Raw genomic sequence first — 21769 nt, 5'->3', positions numbered from 1 at the left:
TTTAATGTGAAGGCAAATGTGTGTGGCTTCCGGTGTCACTGTGATTGAGTCTAACTTGATGCCTCTCTCTGTACACAGTAAAGCGTGGCTGCAGCGCCTCCCTCGACCCGAAAGAAGACAAGCTAGCCAGTCCCATGGTCAGTCCTCCACTATGCTAACCAAACTGCGGAACTACAGCAGCCACTCAGACCGTTGCTCCACATTTGTAGCTTGAAGTTGAGGTATAGGGTTAATACACGAAGGCCTTCCTTATCACTTTTTTGAGTAGCTTATCGACTGCAGCTAAAATAGCTAACGACAACAGTCACAAGTTACTGGTTAAGTTAATATTAGCAAGTGGCGTGGTTTGACAGCTAGCGCTAACTAGCTAGCTAGCCTTATTGGTATTCGACGTCAGTTTCAAAACAAAGCCCGCAAAACCGAAAAGTTGAGACTCACCCACAGAATATCTTGCTTCAAAACAAGCTTGCGGGGTTTGTCAATCGACGGAAGACTAATTAGCTGCGCTATTCAGATTATGATTGATACGCTCAGTTAATGCCTAGCTAGCTAATTAACGGTAACATATTCCCAACGTTAAGGTTAAAGAGCTGTCAGCAGTTTTGGCTGTGACGCGTTTGAATTAATAACTAATTCAGCAACCTAGCGGGCAGCTACGTGGTTCTGTCAATAAAGTTAGGTTTAAGTTTTCTTTAAAGCTTGGATTTAAATGTCCGAAAAGAGTTCATCGTCCGGTTCCGATGAGGATGTGGACCCTGAATCCGGGCAGCCTGTGGAGCTCGGAGGCGTCTTAAGCAAGGTAGGTAATGTTAAGCCAGTTGGAATGTTAGAATCTTTTTGTACAGAAATATTAAGGTGCCTCGATCACAAACTAGTCTGAAAGCCCGGTGAGCTGCAACAGTTGAATTAAGTCCTGCATAACGTTACACATCGTCCAGGCATAGTTCATCTAACTGTTTTTTTGTGCATCTTGTGTGTGTTTACAGTGGACTAATTACATACACGGGTGGCAGGACCGATGGGTCGTGTTGAAAAACAATACTTTGAGTTACTACAAGTCGGAGGATGAACGGGAATATGGCTGCAGGGGGTCTTTGTGCCTCAGCAAGGCTGTGATCACAGTAAGTGTTAACATCACTCTGCTGCTGGAAAAGTTCTCATAAGATGGATGAAAGGTTGATTTTCTGCATCAGAACTCTTGGAGTAAGGTTACCTCTCTGGCAGGTCTCAATGTTTTGATCCTGTCCACCCTGTCTTTAGCATGGAGTTGAACTTTAATTCCTCCAATCCATGTTGTCAAAGATAGAAAGGTAAACATTAACTAGCAGTAAGGCTGTTAGCAGACCGAGGCGTTCTTGCTCCAGCAATAGTTTGAGAACACTCTCATGCCTATTTCTCCATGGCAGGTATTGCATCAGCTATTAAAAATTGGTGTTCCCTACTGTTAAAAAGATATCTTTGACCACATACTATAGAGATCCGACCTGTATTTTTCCCGATGCAGGCCCTATTGTTGGTGAGATAAGTTTAAACCCCACACCCTGGTTAAATATTCACTGTTCTCTCTCAGCATGCCGTTATCAAGTACAGAGGCCAAGCAAATGGTTTTACTGTGATTTGTGCAATAGGATTTTATGACTCGAAAGTGGATTAAAATCACACCACGAAAGATTACAGATAGTCATTTGAATGAGCATTATGCCAGTTCTTGTTTGTGAAGACCTGAATGGAATTCCACAAGACATTCAGAGTGTTATGTAATTGTGTTATAGCAGGCAAACTTCATTACAAGTGTACACAGTTTAATAACCCCACATGCTCACTAATAATTTGAGTAGTATGACCCACATTGTTACTTCTTACTGCCTCTCCCCTCTTCCTAAATAAAGCCAGGGCTGTCTACGGAGACTGGGGAATGAGGACTCAGGAATGCAAAAACATGCCTCTGCTTCTTTTCTTGCCTAAGAGCAGTCTGTTACACACGGTGTGTCTGCAATCACACCAGACTTTCCTCATACAGAAGCAAAATGTGCAGCAAATGTTACTGTCTGGAAATTCCTATCAAAGGCCCAGATCCATTATCAAAAGTGTGCATCAGATTAAGCTCTTGTCAGTGCATTGGTGTTTTCCTGTCAGTTATTTTTGCACAAAGCAAACTTGTGTTAAATATTCCCGTGTCAACAGTCTTTACTCTAGGAGGGGTGTCAGGCATAAGAATAAGAAGTTGTGTTTTTTCTAACACACTAGTTTATAGGCAACCATAGTAAAAGAAAAACCTTGGATCTTGAATCTGTTCTAACACTGAAGATGCCACAGTCCTATAGACACAAAAAAAGCCATTGCAGCAAGGATTTTCAGTTGTGGTTACGCAAAGGGAAGGTGATTGTTCCAGGCAGAAGGAAAGAGATATAAACTGGGTTGTAAAGCAGAGGTTTATGGACCGTGTCTGATACAGCACAGTAAGATAGACTGGAATTCTCTAACCAGTAATAGCATCATGGCTGGATGCACATGAGCTTACTATTGCACACCCCTCCTTTATGCTGAAATTAAGAAGCTGAAGGGCAATTTTTTGATCTTACCTCTGTCCCTGAGCATCCCAGCTATGCAGCTTATGAAATGTATTATTATTGTTAAAGTGTTAAGACAGTTCAGAGTTGGAGTATATGTTGCTATTGTCCGTGGCAGTGAAGAAACCAGCACATGAGCATCATTCAGCAAATCTAATCAATCTTGGGCAACGTGATGATATGTCAGCTGACAGAGCAGCTGTAGTCTTGGTATTAGTAAGGAGAAAACTGGGAAAGAGATTTGAGTCAACTGTGTCATGTTTCTTATTAGGAGCCTTTGCAGAACAGAGCTCTCTTCAGCTGAGTGCAGTGGTCAAATTCCAATCTCAGAGGAAACGGGAATTCTTTGGTGCATGTGTTTGGGTTCCTAGTGGTTGGAGCTGGGTGGGGTGAATTGTAGAATGGGGGAGTGAAATAGTTGAAAGATGTGGCCTAATCGTTAAAGGAAAAGTTATGATGACCCAGGTTCAGGCAAAGGCATGCTGAAAGAATATCTGTTTTTGCACAGCTCTGCTGCGGTCGTTTAGAGTTTGCGCCTGCAGACATAAGACATCAGTTACTAATTAAAATTCCTGTTTATTGTGTGGCAGAGGCTTTTCTATGACTGATGGAATCCATGTGTGTCCAGAATGTGTCCTCACTATTCTGTCAGTGTCATAAACACACACAAGCATTACAGTGGGAATTTTCCTCTGATCCATCAACTACTTGATTAAAGTAGTGGAAAAATGTTACGTTGAGTTTTTGTATTTTGGTTTCAATTACAGCTATTTAATTTTGGTGGTTGTATTTCCTGATAGGACATATGTGCTCTGCCTAGTAACTATTCATGACCCCGCTCTTCTCTCTTTCTAGCCTCATGAGTTTGACGAGTGTCGTTTTGACATCAGCGTGAACGACAGCGTTTGGTACCTCAGAGCTGAAGATCCTGAGCACAGACTCCAGTGGATTGAGTCGATAGAACTTCACAAGGTGAGTAGAACGAGTTTCTTTTTCTTCATAGATTATCTGAATTGTTCTCATTGGCTTATTTTTACACCTTTTGATAAAGTTATTCATGGAAATTTTGCCTAAATGCAAGTCAGTTGCATTACCCTGATAAATGAATTAATACTATAGATGCTTAGTGTGTGCCTGAATCCATTTCTGGCTGTGCTTAGTTTGCATGGTGTTTGTCAAGAATCAGAACACATGTTCTCATTTCATATCGGGCTAAAATAAATATTTGATTATTTTTTTGCCTACCTTATTGCCCACTGAACAGTGCTTTGCTGCAATGCTTTCAGGAATTTAAGTTCAATTTTGGGTCATGGTGGTTTTCCAAGCTGGGTGTGGCAGGATAGGGATTTGGACACGAACACACACACAGTCCTTCACTCCGGGTATGTGAGGAATCTGTGGCGTGAGGGGTTGAGGTGGGGGTATCCCCTGTTATCAGATGCCAGGCAGCTGCTCACTTTGCAATGACATCAAGTTAACATAAACTTGCATCAAGTGTGTAAAGCAAATATATGTTGTCATGAGTGAAGTGATCTGTCTGATCTATTATTATTATTACTATTATTATTATTATATCTATTTGTTTTATTTTGTTTCATTTATACTGCTATGCTCAGTGTTCTGACCCACAGATGGTACATAAACTTAGTTAATGTCAGCCAGTGTGTTAGTATTACAGTTACATTTGGCGAATTACAGTTCTATACTGTGTGTAATCTGGGTCTTGGAAAAGTAAATTAAAGGAATTGATTGAAAATGAAATAATGGCTTAGTAATTAGGATATTTTCCTAAACTAGTAAATATAAAATACATTTTTCAAAATCTTGGTGGCAGTTTTTGCCCTTTGCCCCCTCTTAATTTCTAGCACTGGGTGAACCCGTGGAAGACAGACGAGACAAATCTACATTTTACCAGTGCACAATAAGAGCTGGGCAACATATCGATATTGTATCTATCGTGATACAGAACTAGATATCATTTTTGATTTTGGATCTTGTAATAATGTAATATGGCATGAGTGGTTTTAAAGGCAGCATTAGATTAGATTAGATTAGATTATACTTTATTCATCCCACGACTGGGAAATTTTGTTGTTACAGCAGCATTTTTTTCAATAACAGCAAAAAACAAAAACACACAAAAAATTACAGTAAAGGTATGTCATTTAAATGTAAATGTAAATGTGCTGTATTTATATAGCGCTTTTCCAGTCTTAACAACTGCTCAAAGCGCTTTTACATCTACAGGATACATTCACCATTCACACACATTCATACACTGGGGCCGGGGCTGCCGTACAAGGTGCCACCTGCTCATCAGATATACATTCACACACATTCACTCTCCGATGCGCAGCACCGGGGGCAACTCGGGGTTCAGTGTCTTGCCAAAGGACACTTCGACAATGACTGCAGCCACCAACCTTCCGATTGGCAGGCGACCGCTCTACCACTGAGCCACAGCCCCCCCAGATGTTACTGAACATACTAGACTGTTGTAGCTGTTCTACTATTTTCCTTTACCCACTTAGTCCTTATATCCACATTACTGATGATTATTTTGCAAAAATCTCATTGTGTAAATATTTTGTGAAAGGACAAATAGTCAACGCTACAATATTGTTGTGGTGTCAATATCGAGGTATTTGATCAAAAATATTGTGATATTTGATTTTCTCCATATCGCCCAGTCTTATGCACAATTAATGTAAATTATGTAACTTTTCCTTGCCTGCGTTTCACTCTTAAAAAAGAATCACTATCCTGTAAATTCTCATTAGGCCTGCTTCTCCACTAAATGGTGCTGTGGGTGGTTTTGTTAGTGCTACTGGGTGTTGGCAACTGAGTGTGAGTGACCACAGGTCTCCAGTCTATTAACAATGGTGTGAGAGTTTTTCAGGGTTATGTCTGGATCGTGACCTACAGTCACCTCAGTGAGCCTAATGCAGCACTACCTGTCCGTAGAGCTTATCTAAACACTATAATTTTGCTTTAATATGGGTCGAACTGGTCATGATTACTGCTTTTAAATGCCTTGTATAAGCCACTTTGCAATGGCAAATAACCACCACCATTGGCACATCAATATATATATATATATATATATATATATATATATATATATATATATATATATATATATATATATATATAACCATATTAGGTTAGTTATTCTACAGGGGAAAAAATGTTTTTGTTCAGGTTCATTTGTGTTTTTATGTGTGTGGGTGTGTGTTGGTGGTGGAAAAAGTTCTGCTAAGTGCTGGGACGTGAAGTGCAGCTCTTGATGAATAATGCATTTTTTTTTTTTTTTTTTTTTTTTTAAATTGCACAGCAACACAAATCAAGAGGGACGCAAAACTCTCTCGATCATACTGAGAAGACTATTCCATTCTGTAAGATTTAGAGGGGAGATAGGGGATGGGAAAAAACACTGTATTATTTGTAGTTTTCCGCCACTTCTTCAGCTTGGTTGTTGGCACAGTCTGAACACTATTGCACTATTGGCCCAGATCAGGCACAATCATCAGTAAATCTCAGTTATCAGAATAAGAAAGGATAAAAGTAGAGTCAGGTAAAAGATCAAGACATATGATGTTCTCTCTCTCTCACTCTCTCAAAAGTAGGCTGCTTCACTCTCTCTCTCTCTCTCTCTCTCTCTCTCTCTCTCTCTCTCTCTCTCTCTCTCTCTCATATGCATTTATGCATGCACTCTTCATTTTTATCCCCCTCTTGCTCTGTCTCATACTTGCAAACACACACTCACGGTCACTTGCTCAGTGATGGATGCTGGACATAAACATGGACAAGATAAAAAGGTTTTGAATATCAGGGTGTGTGGTCTGTTGATATATGTACACAGCAGAGTGGAGTGCATGTACTTGTGTCTTTGAGTCCATTTGTGTGTCTGCGAAAGATCCGACTGAAAGCAGACCTGCTTCACTCTGCCGAGGCATTTCAAGACTCGTCTTATAGGCTCAGTCCGTCTCTTCTGCTTCATGGAGCAGCTAGTGTCTGCCACTCCCCTGACCGCTATGAAGAAAATGACTTTTTCGTATTCCTCCGTTGCCTCTCTTAAAGCTGCTGTCTTTTACTTGATGAGCTAAGCTGAGTCTATATGGCTTTTTTTCGCCACCTCCTCTTCTTCCCTTTTGTTCCTCAGTAAGGTGTGTCCAGAGAAACAGGAATACTGGATGTAAGCCTCTGAATTGTCAGAAGAGTGGGAGTGTTGAGGCAGCGTCTGGGCCATGTTGGGGCCAGCAAACCATCGGGACTGCAGCAGTGTCCTGCTCTGCTTTGGGTGTTGGAATGGCCGAATGGTGGGCTTATAGCACGTTGGCATACTGCTTGCTTAATGTCTCTCATTATTGAAGTCTTTAGTTAGAATGTCAGTGTTGTAATATGAATGATAAACATGGCTCATCTTTGCCTTCCTCCATACAGTGTTCTGCATACATTATTTTCTATTTCCATGCATGCAGTTTTTGCTTATGGGCTATCTTGAGATTTGAACTCTACTGCAAGTCAGTTGTTAAAAAGACATCAGTCACAATTTTTTTTTTTTAAATTAAGCTTATGCTGCATGGCTATGTACTTGAATGCCAGCATGTTTAATGACAGGTAATTTCCCAAACAGCAATATGCTCAGATGTGTAGAAGTACTCAGTCGTTGCTATGGTCACTTACTGTTGACTCATCTCATTACCATCACAAAGCCGTGGGCACAAGATGCCATTTATTGTTTGTTTTATGAGTGGGTTTTTAAATTTTTACAGCTGTGTCATGCAGCATGAGATGGCAGTCTCTGGGGTTGTCACAGATTGGTTTCATGTTTCATGAATGTATTGCTTTGCCCCCTGGTCTATGCCCACACCAGCAATACAATAATAATGATTTCAGGAGTTTGTGCAAAATGTCAGTCTGATCAAAGGAATCAGATCCTTTTTGTGAAAAAGTTAGTAAGACACATTTTTCGTCTGGAGCACTTTTTGTCAAATGTTAATTTACCCAACTGCCATTCTCAGCTGTTGAAATGTAGGCTGTTTGTTTAAGGGCTTGATATGAAGCTGGAAACATTCAGTGCACAGCAAAAGTGAATACACTCATGTTAAAGTTGACTAAAAAGAGGAAAAATAGTCTTTTGGAAATTGATCTTAATGCCTTAATTAAAAACACGAGGAAAAATCCAACCTTTAAAGACACCAATTTTCTTTGTGAATAAATAATGTATCATAAATAAATGTTTTTCCTAAAATACAGGGGGCGTGCAGTGGGGCTCAAAAGTTTGGGTACCTCAGGTATAAAATTTGTATTAATGTGCATAAAAAAGCCAAGAAAAGATGGAACAATCTCCAAAAGGCATCAAATGACAGAGTAGACATTTGTATGAAATGTCACAAAAAGTTAGTTTTTATTTCCATAATTTACACTTTAAAAATAACAACAACAAAAAAATGGCGTCTGCGAAAGTTTGGGAACCCTGCAGAGTTTGTAGCATGCACCGCCCCATTTGAAAATATGAGACCTGACAGTGTCATGGATTGTTCTCAATCATCGTCTGGAAAGACCAGGTGATGTCAATCTTAAGGTTTTTAAGATTAGAAGGAAAAATTGATTCAATAAAATTTCAGCAAAATTTGGACGCTAACTTGATGCCATCTGTGGAAAAAGCTGAAGTTAAAGAAAGGATCTTCTACAAATAAATAATGATCCTAAACACACCTCAAAATCCACAGTGGATTACATCAAGAGGCGTAAACTGAAGGTTTTGCCATGGCCTTCACAATCTCCTGACCTCAACACAATTGAAAATCTATAGATAGACCTCAAAGAGCAGTGCGTGACAGACAGCCCAGAAATTTAAAAGAACTGGAAGACTTTTGGAAGGAAGAATGGGCGAAGATACCTCAAACAAGAATTTAAAGACACTAGGCTGGCTACAAGAAGCGTTTCTAAGCTGTGATACTTGCCATCAGAGTTTTCCATCTTTTCTTGGCTTCTTTAATACAATTTTTTTACCAGGGCTGCCCACACTTTCGAGCCCCACTGTAATTGTACAAACCTCTATGTAATTAAAATAGCTCCACTTTATCACATACCCTTCACCATACCTAGAGATTGGCATGGGGTACTTTCCATAAAATCACCTTAATGCAAATCAAACCAGCTATTAGGCTAAATGAAATAAAACCATGCCAATCTCTAGGTATGGTGAAGGGTACGTATGTGATGGGGGGTTATTTTAATTCCAAAGGCCAAAGGAATTTCATGAGGATGCATAGTGTCCTGGATCCATGAAATAATTGGCCTTTAAAATAAACATCTGTCTGCCTCTATGGAAATTTAACATTGGGGTATACTTACTTATACCCTATGTATTTTAAAGGTGCCCTGTCACAAACATTTCATTACTTTGTGGTTAAGTTCTACCATGGTCTCTATAACATTTTTTGTGGAAAAAATTATTTCGGTACCTTGTTTCAAGCCATTCTAGTGTGGTATAAAAAGCCTGCCGGAAGACTCAGCTTGATTTGTTCCAATTCTCATTAATATTCAACGAGCTAAGCTGCTCAACTCTGATTGGCTAACAGCTAGCTAATGAGAGCCTGGCTATCAGAATCCGCTCTCTTTTCAGTGGCTAGAGCTGACAGAGGAGGTAGCAGTTAATTTTTATGTTCACGACACAACACAATCGCATGTGAAAATTTAAAACAATGCAAGTAAACACTTGTGTGTGGCAGGGCACCTTCTAAGGTAGAACATTTATTTATTTATGATACATTATTAAGGTGTCCTTAAAGGTTGGATTTGTCCTCTTTTTTTTTTTAAATTAAGGCATTAGACCAATCAGTCAGGTAAAATTAAGGGATGGAGCTTTTTTGTATTTTAGAATTTCATTTTATTTTACGGTATTTATGGTATATTGTCCACTCCCTTTGTGTGTTTTGTTTGAACCAAAATGGGTTAGTTTGAGCTTTGTAAGTGTTTAAATGTATCAATTTAATCTTAATATCACCGCAAATATAGTGTGAATATAAACATACCCTTTAACAGAAAATATTTACACACTATTTTCAGGGATGCACCGATCCGACATTTTCAGTCCCGATACAGATGCCTGGACTTTGTGTATCTGTCAATACCCGATACCAATCCAATACCATTGTTGAAATAATAATAATAAACTGTATACCTTCCACCTTAAACCTTCCTTCCACCATGTGGAAGAGACTTTAGGCACCAGACCTTTCTAACTAAACCTTACTTTCCTAAGTGAGACAAAATAACATACTGTGTATGTAATGTATTGAATTCACATGGTGCTTTTGGATGTGCTTGATTAAATTGGTAGTATTGTACTTTCACCACCCCTCGAAACATTTACTTTGCAGACATTGCAAACAGCCAACCAACTAGTTGCAAGCATGAAATATCTCCACACAGCCGACTCTTTGGCTCGCTCCATGTTGCTTAATGGTTAAGTCAACTCTTCCAGCATGTGACACACATGCTGCTGACAAATGATATAGGATGTGCTGCGACGCAGGGGAAAAAACTGGCAAAACTGAAACTGTTTTTGTCAATATCAGGGCCGATATCCAAACTTAATATCGGATCGGTGCACCGCTAATTATTTTCTGTTGGCCTCGTCTGTTTAACCAGTATTCACTGGCCAATCTCTTAAATGTGTCACCCTGTTGTAGTCATTGTAAGCTCCTATGGCATAGGGCTGAATGTGTACATGTTGGTCACCTGATATCCTCCTCAGTTTGCTCACTGCACTCAAGAAATACCTCTGCATGCCTTTTAAGTAAACAGGAATGGCTTACCTTGTTAGTTTAATAATCAGAGGAAACTATACACAAAGGCCATGACCAACCCTCAGCATAACTGATATTTGGAACCGATTACAGTGAAAATGAAAATCTTTGAGTCCAATTTTTTTTTGAGGAATGTTACAAAATCCAACACAAAACTGTGTTTAGATGTTCTAAGCAATTATTTAATAAATTAGAAACTTTTAACATAATACACAGTTAAAGATAGTCAGATATTGTTGTGGGCGGGACATTAAGTCAGACTCAGTGGTAAGTGAAACCGAAGCAGAGGGACGGACACCGAGCTGTAGCTGAGCCAAAATAGCTCACTTTTTAGTTGATTAACTTTATCGGGGTAATCAGGTGAATAAAACGCTGATACAGATAATCTGCAAACTGGCAAAAAATGGCCCTTATCCCTACTTTTGCATTATTCTTTAGAGACACTCTTTTTTTTTTTTTTTTTTTTTTTTTTTTTTTTTTTTTTTTTAACAGATCCGTCCATTGAAACAAATAATCAATTAGTTGACAAAATAATGTGTGTTAGACAACTAAGCATTTTTTTAACATACCACAAGCATGTTCGGCTCCTGATTCATCCGTGGAAGAATTTCAGACTTTAGCCTCTCGTACTCACTCTATATTACTGTTTCTGCTGGTTGAGTAAAGGTATGAATTTAAGCACGGGAGTCTAATATTAGGTCATTAATTTTCTGTCTCACTCTAATGTATTAGATAACCATCAACAGCTGCAACAAATGATAATATTTTGGTTTGTTTGGCTTGGTTTGGATTTCTTTTACACTATTTATAATAAATGTATGTCGCTTTGCTGAGTTGGCAGTCCCAGGCATCACCCAGTCATAAGTTGGCTGTTAAATGGAACAAATGCAGTCACTGCCACTCCCTCCCTCCCTAATGCCAGGCCATACAGTAGATTTGTTTCATAAAACCATGTACAGTCTGCTGGATGTACTGAAAGATACAACAGTATTTTCCTCCTGAAAGTCGCAATCAAGCCTAGATCGCTCAATTCTGGGATACAGTGTAATTTATTTCCACTGTTTCTTAACCACCTAGTATCAGGTCTGCTGGCAGGGTTGATGGTGCATGTGTCTATTTGTCAGCCCGAGTCCCTTTAGCAGACTGTCTTTGTAGGTGTAGGCCCTGCTCTGATCGAGCTCAGCATTACTCATGGCTGCTGACTGCAAGAATTATCTCTATCTGTCTTGTTTTTTTATGAGCTACATCCTTTCTTATTGTGTTGAGATTGTTTGTGTTTTGTTCACACACTGAACTTATGTTCCTTTTCCTTTCTTATTATCCATACCATACTATCTCCTCCCCTCATTTCTCTCTCTTTTTCCTTTGATCCCTCTCTGAATTTCAGGCAGAGTCTGGTTATGGTTCAGAAACCAGTCTCAGGCGTCATGGTTCCATGTTGTCTCTCACGTCAGCAGCCAGTGCCTTGTCTGCCACATCCACATCCTCCTTCAAGGTAAAAATGTGATTGCCTGAGAGTTTGATGTTTGGCCCTATTCGATTATGTCAAATGCTCAGTCCCTCGCCGCCCTCTCTGAAATATTTCCATCTACACACATTTAAACTTCGGCCCCATATACAAAAGCACCTTCTGAAAATACAAGCGAAAGGCTAGATCTGTAGTTGTAAGAAATTGTTATGTACTTACTTGTTGTGAGGGCCTTGCCTTTTGGTTAAAACAGAGAACTGACCTCCGTCTTCCCCCTGACAGCGCTTTATGGTGTCTCTTTACTTCTGTTTCTATCTGCTCAGAAGGGGCACAGGTTGCGTGAGAAGCTAGCAGAAATGGAAACATTCAGGGACATTCTGTGCAGACAAGTGGACACCCTGCAGAAATACTTTGACACCTGTGCTGACGTTGTCTCCAAAGATGAATTTCAGAGAGACAAAGGTAATCCACTTTTATGGAGCTTGTATTTTTTAAATATTTTATTTATATATATATATATATATATTAGATTTTAATTAATGGTTTAGTTTTACCAGTTAATTTAAAGATGGGGCTTTACTTGGTTCATGCAGTATAAGTTGAAGGAGAGTTGTTGGTAAGACTCATTAAGAAGTGAAACCAAAATCAATATCAGCTTACAATGCACTTTGTTGTCAGTCTTCAAAATCACTTTCATATTAAACTTGCTCTATAATGTAGGTTAAACTAACATGAAATTTAGTATCATGTGTTCAATAATTGAGGTAAAGTATCAACTTTTGAGGTGTAAATATACATGTTGAATAGGTTTGAAAATGTTAAACTATACTCTATTATCTATATGTCCAGGTTAAGGTATTTATGCCATTTATAATTTGGTCAAGGCAAGGCAAGGCAGCTTTATTTGTATAGCACATTTCAGCAACAAGGCAATTCAAAGTGCTTTACACAAAATCAGTTGAACAGATAAAACACAAGTAAAAACAGTTAAAAATCACAAGCATTAAAAACCGGTAAAACACATGAATAGACAGTTAAAAACAAAGAGAAACATAAAACACAAGAATAAAATTTACAGTGCAGCATAAGAAATTTAAAGAAATGATTAGTCATTTAAAGAAAGGCAGCATCAAATAGAAAGGTCTTCAGCCTTGATTTAAAAGAACTGAGAGTAGCAGCGGATCTACAGGTTTCTGGGAGTTTATTCCAGATATGAGGAGCATAGAAACTGGACAGATAGTAAATACAGATTGCGTTTGCTTTGTCACCAGTACTAGAGGAGGACGAAGAAGAATTTCCTACCACTACAAGACCCAATGGCGAATATAATCACAACAACAATGGCAGCAAAGAGAAATGTAAGTTTACCTGCAGATGCAGAACATTGCTTTATTTGAAATCATCTGTGAAAAAAAAAAATAATAATTTTGGTTGCTTGGCCTTAAAATAAAGTCACAAGTTATTTCATTGTTTCTGCCTGTGCCAGTGTGCCCCCCCGCCAGTCCCAAATGTATGAATGGAATAGACTTCAAGGGTGAGGCCATCACCTTTAAGGCCACCACAGCAGGCATCCTCTCCACCTTGTCTCACTGCATCGAACTGATGGTTAAACAAGAGGACAGCTGGCAGAAGAGACTGGACAAGGTACGGTCTTGCGCACTACATACAGTGATTCAAATAAATATCACTCACTGTATGCTAATAACATCATGATGACTCTGCAGCTGTCTGCAGCAGGCTACCAGTGTCTATATGGAAATGGAAACCTTTGCTACCAAAGTCTTCTACATTTCTCTATAGTCAGCAACACAAACGGTTATCCTACAGGAACACTGTTGCAAATTGTGCAAGCGGTCTGTTGCGGTCCCGGCATCTATTTGGATATTAATACTGTGCCGTACCCTTACCACATTGCCTTAATGACAAAGTCTGCTTTTGGAGTGCATTTCACCAGTGTTTATGACCATGAGGTGACGCAGCTATGTTGTGGCAGGTGTATTGCTCTGGACCTAAGGAAGTGCAGCGTCGAGTTTGTTTGGATGAGCGGCTCTGGAGAAAGCTGTAACACCTGTGGTGGCCGAGCAAACATCCTGTTACGGAGAGGCCCGTATTGAATGGGCATTGCACTAGTGTGAATTATGGGCAGTTTCTTGAGGTGGCGTGTTAGCAGCCACTGCTTTGTGGTGCTAATTGAGGACCTAATTGCTGCCTTCCATTGTCGTTAAGGAGTTGCTTATGTGATGAGGTTGTGGTTCAACACTCAGGCTGTCCAAATGTCTAACAATGATTGTAGTATCTGAAAACCGTTGGTTGTTTTACTACAAGGTCATTTAATGGACTTGGCTCTGAAACCAGAAGCATAAATGCACTTGTACTATAAGGAGCTTTAAGCCTTTTGTTATTCGATAGTTTAGTTTTCTTTATCAGAGTGGTTGGAGTTCCCATATCACTCTTCCATTCATTGATTTTGCTTCATCTAGAGAGCTGTCTGTGTCTTTAAAGGTGTGCTCTAAAGAGCACCTCATTCTTATATCCTGATCCGTGTAGTTGATGTTGTCGAACCAGTTTTTTTTATGTGTGTGAAGGCATGCTGCCCAACCCTAAACCTACAAAAGCCGGGAAATGCTTTCAGTTAGGCAGACTGCTCGAGTGGAACTACCTCCCTCTTATTTGTGTTCGGTTATGTGTGTGAAGTTTAGCTGCGGATGTGGAGTAGGGAAATACAAATAGTTCAGAACACACTCTCAAAAGGAACAAAACAGGCCGGCTCCGACTCAGACAGAGTGAATTAGAAAATGACTGCTAAGACTTCATGGTGCAGTTTGTGGAAGCCTTCGCTACAAAAGAGGACAGAGCAGCTGAAATACCAGACTCAGAGATGGATACCTCTACAGACTCGCAGCCTCTTCTTTAAAGTAGGCCTTGGTTTGCCTTTCTGTCAGCAGACAGCAGGATCATGTCCTGTTGTTTTGTAAGAAGCGTTATGTCCACACAAAGGCTTCCACCTTGTTTAGTTTCATTGTCTCTTTCTGTCTGGTTTCTCTCCAGTTAAGTATTTTTGGGAGAATGCTATTGTTTTTAGTATGCTTGTAGCCACAATTGCTTTAGTTTGCTCGTTTTTTTTATTATTGCAGTGTGGATGAACGGTGTCTGAAATATGAGCAGTTTCTTGTTGAGTGTGTGGTTTTAGTCCACATTTTATTGTGTATTGATTCATTTGCTCTCACAGAGACTCCAAATACTTAGGCTGATTTTGCAATGTTTCAGTGCTTCGTTGTGTAGGCAGGGACTGAGACATTAAGTAAAACCTGTTTGAGAGCGCACACAGCTGAATGATATCGTGGATCTGCCAGATTGTTTTTGATCTCCCTTTTCTTCCCCTTTTGTTGTGACTCTTTATCTATTGTAATCTGATGAAAGGAGCATTGTCACTGGGGTGGAGCGTTTTCTGACTCTATAACACTTAATTCCGGATATTTTATTGTCTAATCGTGAAGGATCAGCAGATCTCCTTTTAAATGCAACACAGATGTTTTAATGGGCGTTTCTATTTACATGGTGTCACTGTTATTAATTGTTTAATACAGTTGCTCTAGCAACACGTCATTGCTCGCTCTCTCTCTCTCTCTCTCTCTCTCTCTCTCTCTCTCTCTCTCTCTCTCTCTCTCTCTCTCTCTCTCTCTGTGTTCAGGAGCTCGAGAAGAGGAGGAGGGTAGAAGATGCCTACAAGTCTGCTATGTATGAAATGAAGAAAAAGTCACACTACGGAGGCCCAGACTACGAGGCAAGATGATATTAGATTTTTAAAAAGAATAGATTAGAAGCCGCTGGATGAACCACATAAGAATGATTTCCTGACTTTTCCTCATGTCTCCCAGCTTGTGCATTTTTATCATTCTGCACCTTTTTCAAGGCTGTTCTCACAGGATTCTTATATTGCTGACTTTTACCTTCCACAGGAGGGGCCCAACAGTCTGATCAATGAGGATGAGTTTTTTGACGCGGTGGAAGCCGCACTGGACAGACAGGACAAGATAGAGGAGCAGGTGTGATGGACATCTAAACTTGATCAATCAAACTGTCCTGTTCAGTTTGGATGAACAAAGCAGTTACACATAGTCTAGAAGGCATATTGAATCCCTCCTGTCCCTGACTTGAGCATCGTTCTCTCTTGGAAACACATTTAAACAAATAAAAATGAACTAAATTACATTATACAAAAGGATGTTGCCTTTCTCTGCAACATCTTCCTAATCTTCTTCTCTCTCACCAAACTCCCCCTCAGTGCCAGTCAGAGAAGGTTAGGATACCTCGACGAACTCTGGTTCCTCCAGGAGACATCTACTCCACCATCGGTACACACCGATTTGCCACCAAGGTACTCAACACATTTCTTAGTTTCTCTTTAATGTACTTCTTGTTTCTGTTCCACTTTGTTCTAATTTAAGGCTACCGGTTGCTATTGTTTGCAATCTCTTATCATTCCTCCACTCTACAGTGTCATCATGTTACAACCAGTGTGTCCTGTCTATAAAGGTCTCCAACTGTAGCTTGTGTGCTTCTCGTAATGTGTCCATGCTTCACCTTAATCCCTTCACAAAGATAATCAGTTTGTGCTTATTGCAATCATTTGAGCGCTTACATAACCTCTTCATACGAAATGTTACTTGAACAGGTTGTGATTGCGCACTTGTGGCTGCTGCAGGGTGCCTTTTTCTGTTTTGTTCCTTATTCCCTTCTGTTTCAATCTTCCTCTCTGCTGTACAGCCCCATAGCCATTCTTCTTCCCTCTCCTCCGTTGAGCTTGTCAGTGCTTCAGATGACATTCACAGATTCAGCACTCAGGTACTGTATTTGGTCAACAGCAAGCACCTGTATCTGCAGGAGGATGCAAACGCCTACTGCTTTCCACCGCAGAGCATGAGCCAATGCATGACAATGTCTACTAACCAGCCTCTCCAGGATTTCACAAATGTTTCTTGTGCTTTGTGTAGCATGTTGTAGTAGGTTTTTACTCCAAAGTCTTTATAGTATTATTTGATGCACTAAGACAAAAAAAAAAACCTGACTGGAAAAAATTGAAATTCCTGAAAGGTGGTCTTCATCACAAACCGGTTGTCATCATACAACTGAAAGGAAAAATGTTAATGTAGTTCTGCATGACTGGAATCCAGTGAAAGCTCCTTTCCTCACATGACTCTGTCTTCCACAGCATGAGCAAGCATGTCTGGCTATACGCTGTGTTCTTAATGCATTGTTGGGATGTTGAATAACACCCCCAAGCAGGATCTGTTTTGTACTGTATGTGGCTAATGTATTTGCTTAAAGAATTCCTAGGATTCTGAGAGGAAAATAGTTTTACGGTTTTTCTTTTTGTGATGTTATCAAAACCCTCTGTAATAAAACACCAACACAGGTGCTAGGTGTGTTGCTCCAGAATATAAATCATTAAACCGGAGCATAGCTTCCCTAATACAATGTATTCTTCTCCCCAATCATTGTCCTGTTTCAAAGGATGTCTTCAAATAGGCTGGTAAAGAACTGTAAAACACTTTCTAACATCAATTTAATCAATACCTGTCTGTCTCTTAGGTGGAGGAGATGGTGCAGAATCATATGACTTACTCTCTTCAGGACGTGGGTGGAGATGCCAACTGGCAGCTGGTAATAGAAGAAGGAGAGATGAAGGTGAGTACAGAGCAGAGAAGCTGCTTATGAATCATTTCCCTCAATTCCTAGCTGTGAATATTTGAGTTTTGCACTTTTTTAAAAGGTACTGCGGTTGCAGTCGAAGCCCTGGTAAAACATTTATCACCTCGCAAAGGTCAATCCTTCAAATAAGTAATCAGTACTTCATGAAAGAAAGAATCATCTGACGTTATCAGTCACTGGTGGAATTAAGAGGATCCTTCAAGATATGTTTTGCAATGATTTTGGGTGTATGTTTTTTGTAAAGATATGACTTTCTATTTGTTTTGTCTAACATTCTGCACATTGTGTAACAGGTGTACAGGAGAGAAGTCGAGGAGAACGGTATTGTGCTGGATCCTCTCAAAGCTACGCATTCTGTGAAGGGGGTGACAGGACACGAGGTCTGCCACTACTTCTGGGACACGGCTGTCCGACTGGACTGGGAGAGTAAGTCACTATTTCACAAGTCCCCATCATATCAACACGGTTTGACTTTCTCAGTTGTAATGCCATGACCCGAGCAAACTCTCCTTCCTTCCCTCAGCCACCATTGAGAATTTCAACGTTGTGGAAACTCTGTCGGATACTGCCATCATTGTTTACCAGACTCACAAGGTAAATTGACTTCTTGGTGGTTTTATATGTTGCTGAAACACATTGCACATTTGATCAGTGACATCCTGCAGCCGGTTTGATTGCCAGCTGAACGCCCTGTGTTGTGTTGTGTTGTGTTTCAGAGAGTGTGGCCTGCCTCTCAGAGAGACGTGCTCTATCTGTCAGCCATCAGGAAGATCTTGGCAACAAACGAAAATGATCCTGACACATGGCTGGTCTGCAACTTCTCTGTTGACCACGACAATGCCCTTGTAAGATTACTACATTACATCTGGAACATCAGGCAGTAAAGCGAGTGCAATCTATGGGAAACATCCCTTAGTCAAACAAGACTTTGTTGTTGTGGAGTCCTTTTATCAGTAAATGGTAGAAATAATAGTTTAAGACCTTTAAACCCTAGATACTGTCAAAATAGATAGATAGATAGATAGATAGATAGATATTGATCCCAAAGAAATGGGAAATTATGGTAAGCTACAGTGAGATTTGTGTGAGATTGTTTTCTTTTACGTTTTTGTTTTACTTCCAGCCCACAAACCGGTGCGTTCGTGCCAAAATCAATGTTGCTATGATCTGCCAAACGCTGGTCAGCCCACCAGAGGGTGATAAAGAGATCAGCAGAGACAACATCCTTTGTAAGATCACTTATGTTGCCAATGGTAAGTGCCTCTCCAGCCTAATAAGGTTTTGATATCATTGCATATGCCCTAGGCAAGATAACAAAGTAACTCTCTCCTCATCATTCCAGCTACAATCTACCTACAAGTACCTCAAATGATGATAAGCTGTTAAGCTGAGCCCTTAATCAATTTGGGTCAAAATTATATTTCTTGTCTACAGACAGGCCATAATACTATAATTCAAGCCTACTGACTTATCTAAACTAAAGAGGAGTGATTGTTTGTATCACACTTTTTTTAATTCCGAACCGTATTTTAGCAAATATATGCCTTTTTGTACATCTCTTAGCTGACACAAGAGTTAGACTGTCTAAGTGCTTATGTCTTTGACTTGTCCGTCCAGACTTGCACAGCTTCTCCCCCTCCCCTGACTTCCTGTAGACAAGTTTATTATAACATAAAGCAGTGCTGCAGAAAGAATCATGGGCCAGTTTATTGTTAGAGAAGCCAGGCAGGGCATGCAAGTTCCTTTTTAAATAGCATTACATCCTCACCACTAGATGGCACCCAAGACCTCTGTTTGTGTACAACATAGGTACACCGTTAGACTACGGGTGTATGACTAGTTATGACTAATACTTGGATCATAAATTTGCACATACACACACTTTCCTGATGGTTTTGGTCTGTATGGTTGCAGTAAACCCAGGAGGCTGGGCTCCAGCCTCAGTCCTCAGGGCAGTGGCCAAGAGAGAGTATCCCAAGTTCCTCAAGCGCTTCACCTCCTACGTCCAGGAGAAAACTGCCGGGAAGCCCATCCTCTTCTGAACGCAAAGAGGTAACCAGTAACCCAAACACATCTTTTGGTTAGCATTTATTAGACAGGTGCTTTTTATATGTAATTTCGAACCATAAAAAAGCCAGCAAATGTACAGAATCTGTTTATTCACTTTTGTTAATTCCCGGGATATTGACTTATCTTCTTTTGTTTCAGGCTTGCGGAGGGCCAAGGTTGCCCACTAGAGAGACTACATTGTTCAGCCTTTAATCGGCTGTCAAAACTACATGACCCATTCAGCCGTCAATTTGAATGTTAAACTACTACAAACTACTACATGCAGGACACTATATCATCCAGGACGTCCCATGGGACAGCTGCTTGTAGAAGAGACTGGTTTTACGGCTTTAATCCATCAGTAGTTGTCATCCCAGCCACATTGTCATGGCTCAACACCATCTGTTGGTCATGGTACACTTGGATGTAAATTCAAGAGTTTTTTTCAGTGGTTTTTGAATTGTTGTTACCGATTTGCTTCGTTTTTGTAAATTGTTTTGTACATTTCTTATGATTACATACTTCTTGACTTTTCGGGTTCGCTTTAATCACTAGTATTACAGCTACTTGTGTTGCTGCTGCTAAAGTAACTACCATGAAAGAGGAAAGTAGATATTGACAGGAAAAGCATTGATGAGGTGTGGTACAGTATCTCCTCTTTCTTGCCTTCTCCTGTCCCTCTTGGGATGACTATCTTTTGCAGTTTGATGGGGGGGGCAGGCAGAACCTAAAACTATGAAATCTTTATATTTCTAGATTGTGATGAGGTGGCTTTCAGAGAGCACCAGGGACACAATGAATTGTACAGAGAAAACAGAATGCATTTTCAATTAGTTTATCAATGTGAGAAATGTGAATGGACTGTTAAATGCTTAAATTTGATTATAGTAATGGGCTAAGGAAATCTGAAGTGGGGGCTAAAGAGCATTTGCTAAGTCTAAAGTTGTGTTGGGACAATATTTTGTCACAGATAAAGCGATAATCAATAATTAGATATCAATGATGTAGTTGACTGCAGTCAATAGATGCTAAGTTTTCGGCCTATTGTCTTGAACCTCCATGTAACACACGGTTTCTGACAGATATTTCCAAATGGCCAGCCATAGTGTCTGATGTACAGATTCCTCTCTTTCATTGAGAGACAAGTGGATACATGTGGTGTCAGGTTTGTAAATTAGTCCCGCTGCTATTGTACAGCATAAGGTAAAGTTGTAAAATGTAGAGTAGGGTATCATCTACACCTTGAACCTTTGTTAGTCATACTCTACATTACATTTCATGTGCCACACTACAGTGCAGTGGCTTCTGCCCTTTGACTGATAAACTACCCCCAGAATGCCTTAGACACCAGGATGAACCCTAAAAATCCTGGTTGGGGATACCTTAACTGTTTAGCCACCAGATGTGCATTTATCAACACAGAAAATAAGCAGACGGGGGTGGGTGAGGAACGGGGGGTACAAAGGGTCAGCATTTCACATCATCTTACCTCAAGATTGAAATTTATTTTAGATTGTGTTTGATCACAACAAAAGTTGGGAGTTTTGTAATCAGAAGATCTGCATGGTTGAAAATTCACCATCAGATTTTCGGTCTAATGGGTCAGAGGTTAGGAAGGATCTAGATAATTGTTTAGCTGAGGATTACAAGAGCTAGATCTACGAGTAATGTCAGCGGAAGAATGCATTTAGTGTTTTTAATTTTGATATTTCGTCAGTAATTTACACACTTTGTATATTTCTAAGTTGTACATTAGAAGTGTTATTGTTTGCACTAAATGTAATGCAATTTGACAATGTTCTGTAAATTAAAATTGTTACACAGAAGCAAGTGCAGTGTACTGTTTTAGTGATACTGCTGGGAAGGTGAAGGTCATTTCTTCCAAAAGAAATTCAAAAAAAATACTATTTATATAGTAAAGAACTTACAGTAGGCTAAATTTCATGTCAAGTTTAACGTTATTGTATGTTAATGTGCACAAAGTTTTGGACATGAGCAGAAATCTTGCTCAAACATCTGAAATATTACAGTCCAGGTGTTTATTAATGAATTAAAATTAATTATGAATCAATGATTTTCGTGCTCATTTAAGGAGGTTACACCCCCAACAAAAGATGCAAAAGATTGAGTAGGGAAGAATAAATGATGCC

The 21769-nt window shown here is 39.8% G+C and overlaps 1 protein-coding gene across 6 annotated transcripts; it reads left to right on the top strand.

Annotated features, from left to right (window-relative positions):
* Positions 1 to 44: 44 nt before the first annotated feature.
* Positions 45 to 21445, top strand: LOC116689612 (ceramide transfer protein). 6 transcript variants are annotated; one of them, XM_032516164.1, is made up of 19 exons: positions 45 to 137; positions 699 to 799; positions 987 to 1121; positions 3426 to 3542; positions 11778 to 11885; positions 12182 to 12320; positions 13130 to 13216; positions 13345 to 13502; positions 15550 to 15642; positions 15818 to 15904; positions 16144 to 16236; positions 16626 to 16703; positions 17451 to 17546; positions 17864 to 17996; positions 18094 to 18164; positions 18287 to 18415; positions 18694 to 18823; positions 19485 to 19622; positions 19779 to 21445. In XM_032516164.1, the coding sequence occupies exons 2-18, from the start codon at positions 710 to 712 to the stop codon at positions 19610 to 19612; spliced, it is 1872 nt and encodes a 623-aa protein (XP_032372055.1). In that variant the 5' UTR covers positions 45 to 137; positions 699 to 709; the 3' UTR covers positions 19613 to 19622; positions 19779 to 21445. The 6 variants fall into 6 exon arrangements, with proteins under 6 accessions (XP_032372055.1, XP_032372056.1, XP_032372053.1 ...); XM_032516162.1 differs by having other exon boundaries at positions 71 to 221; XM_032516161.1 differs by having other exon boundaries at positions 71 to 221; positions 680 to 799.
* The last annotated feature ends 324 nt before the right edge of the window (positions 21446 to 21769 follow it).

The sequence above is a fragment of the Etheostoma spectabile genome, chromosome 5, assembly GCF_008692095.1.
Source record: "Etheostoma spectabile isolate EspeVRDwgs_2016 chromosome 5, UIUC_Espe_1.0, whole genome shotgun sequence".
Classification (NCBI taxonomy): Eukaryota; Metazoa; Chordata; class Actinopteri; order Perciformes; family Percidae; genus Etheostoma; species Etheostoma spectabile.
This window is presented reverse-complemented; position numbering and strand designations above follow the sequence as displayed.

What these genes read in the sequence shown, in the direction of transcription:
- LOC116689612 (XM_032516164.1), top strand. Translation starts at nt 710, where the DNA reads ATGTCCGAAAAGAGTTCATCGTCCGGTTCCGATGAGGATGTGGACCCT. An exon ending in CATCCACATCCTCCTTCAAG is followed by an intron (nt 11,886 to 12,181) that starts GTAAAAATGTGA and finishes CTATCTGCTCAG; the next exon opens with AAGGGGCACAGGTTGCGTGA. An exon ending in TTCACAGATTCAGCACTCAG is followed by an intron (nt 16,704 to 17,450) that starts GTACTGTATTTG and finishes TCTGTCTCTTAG; the next exon opens with GTGGAGGAGATGGTGCAGAA.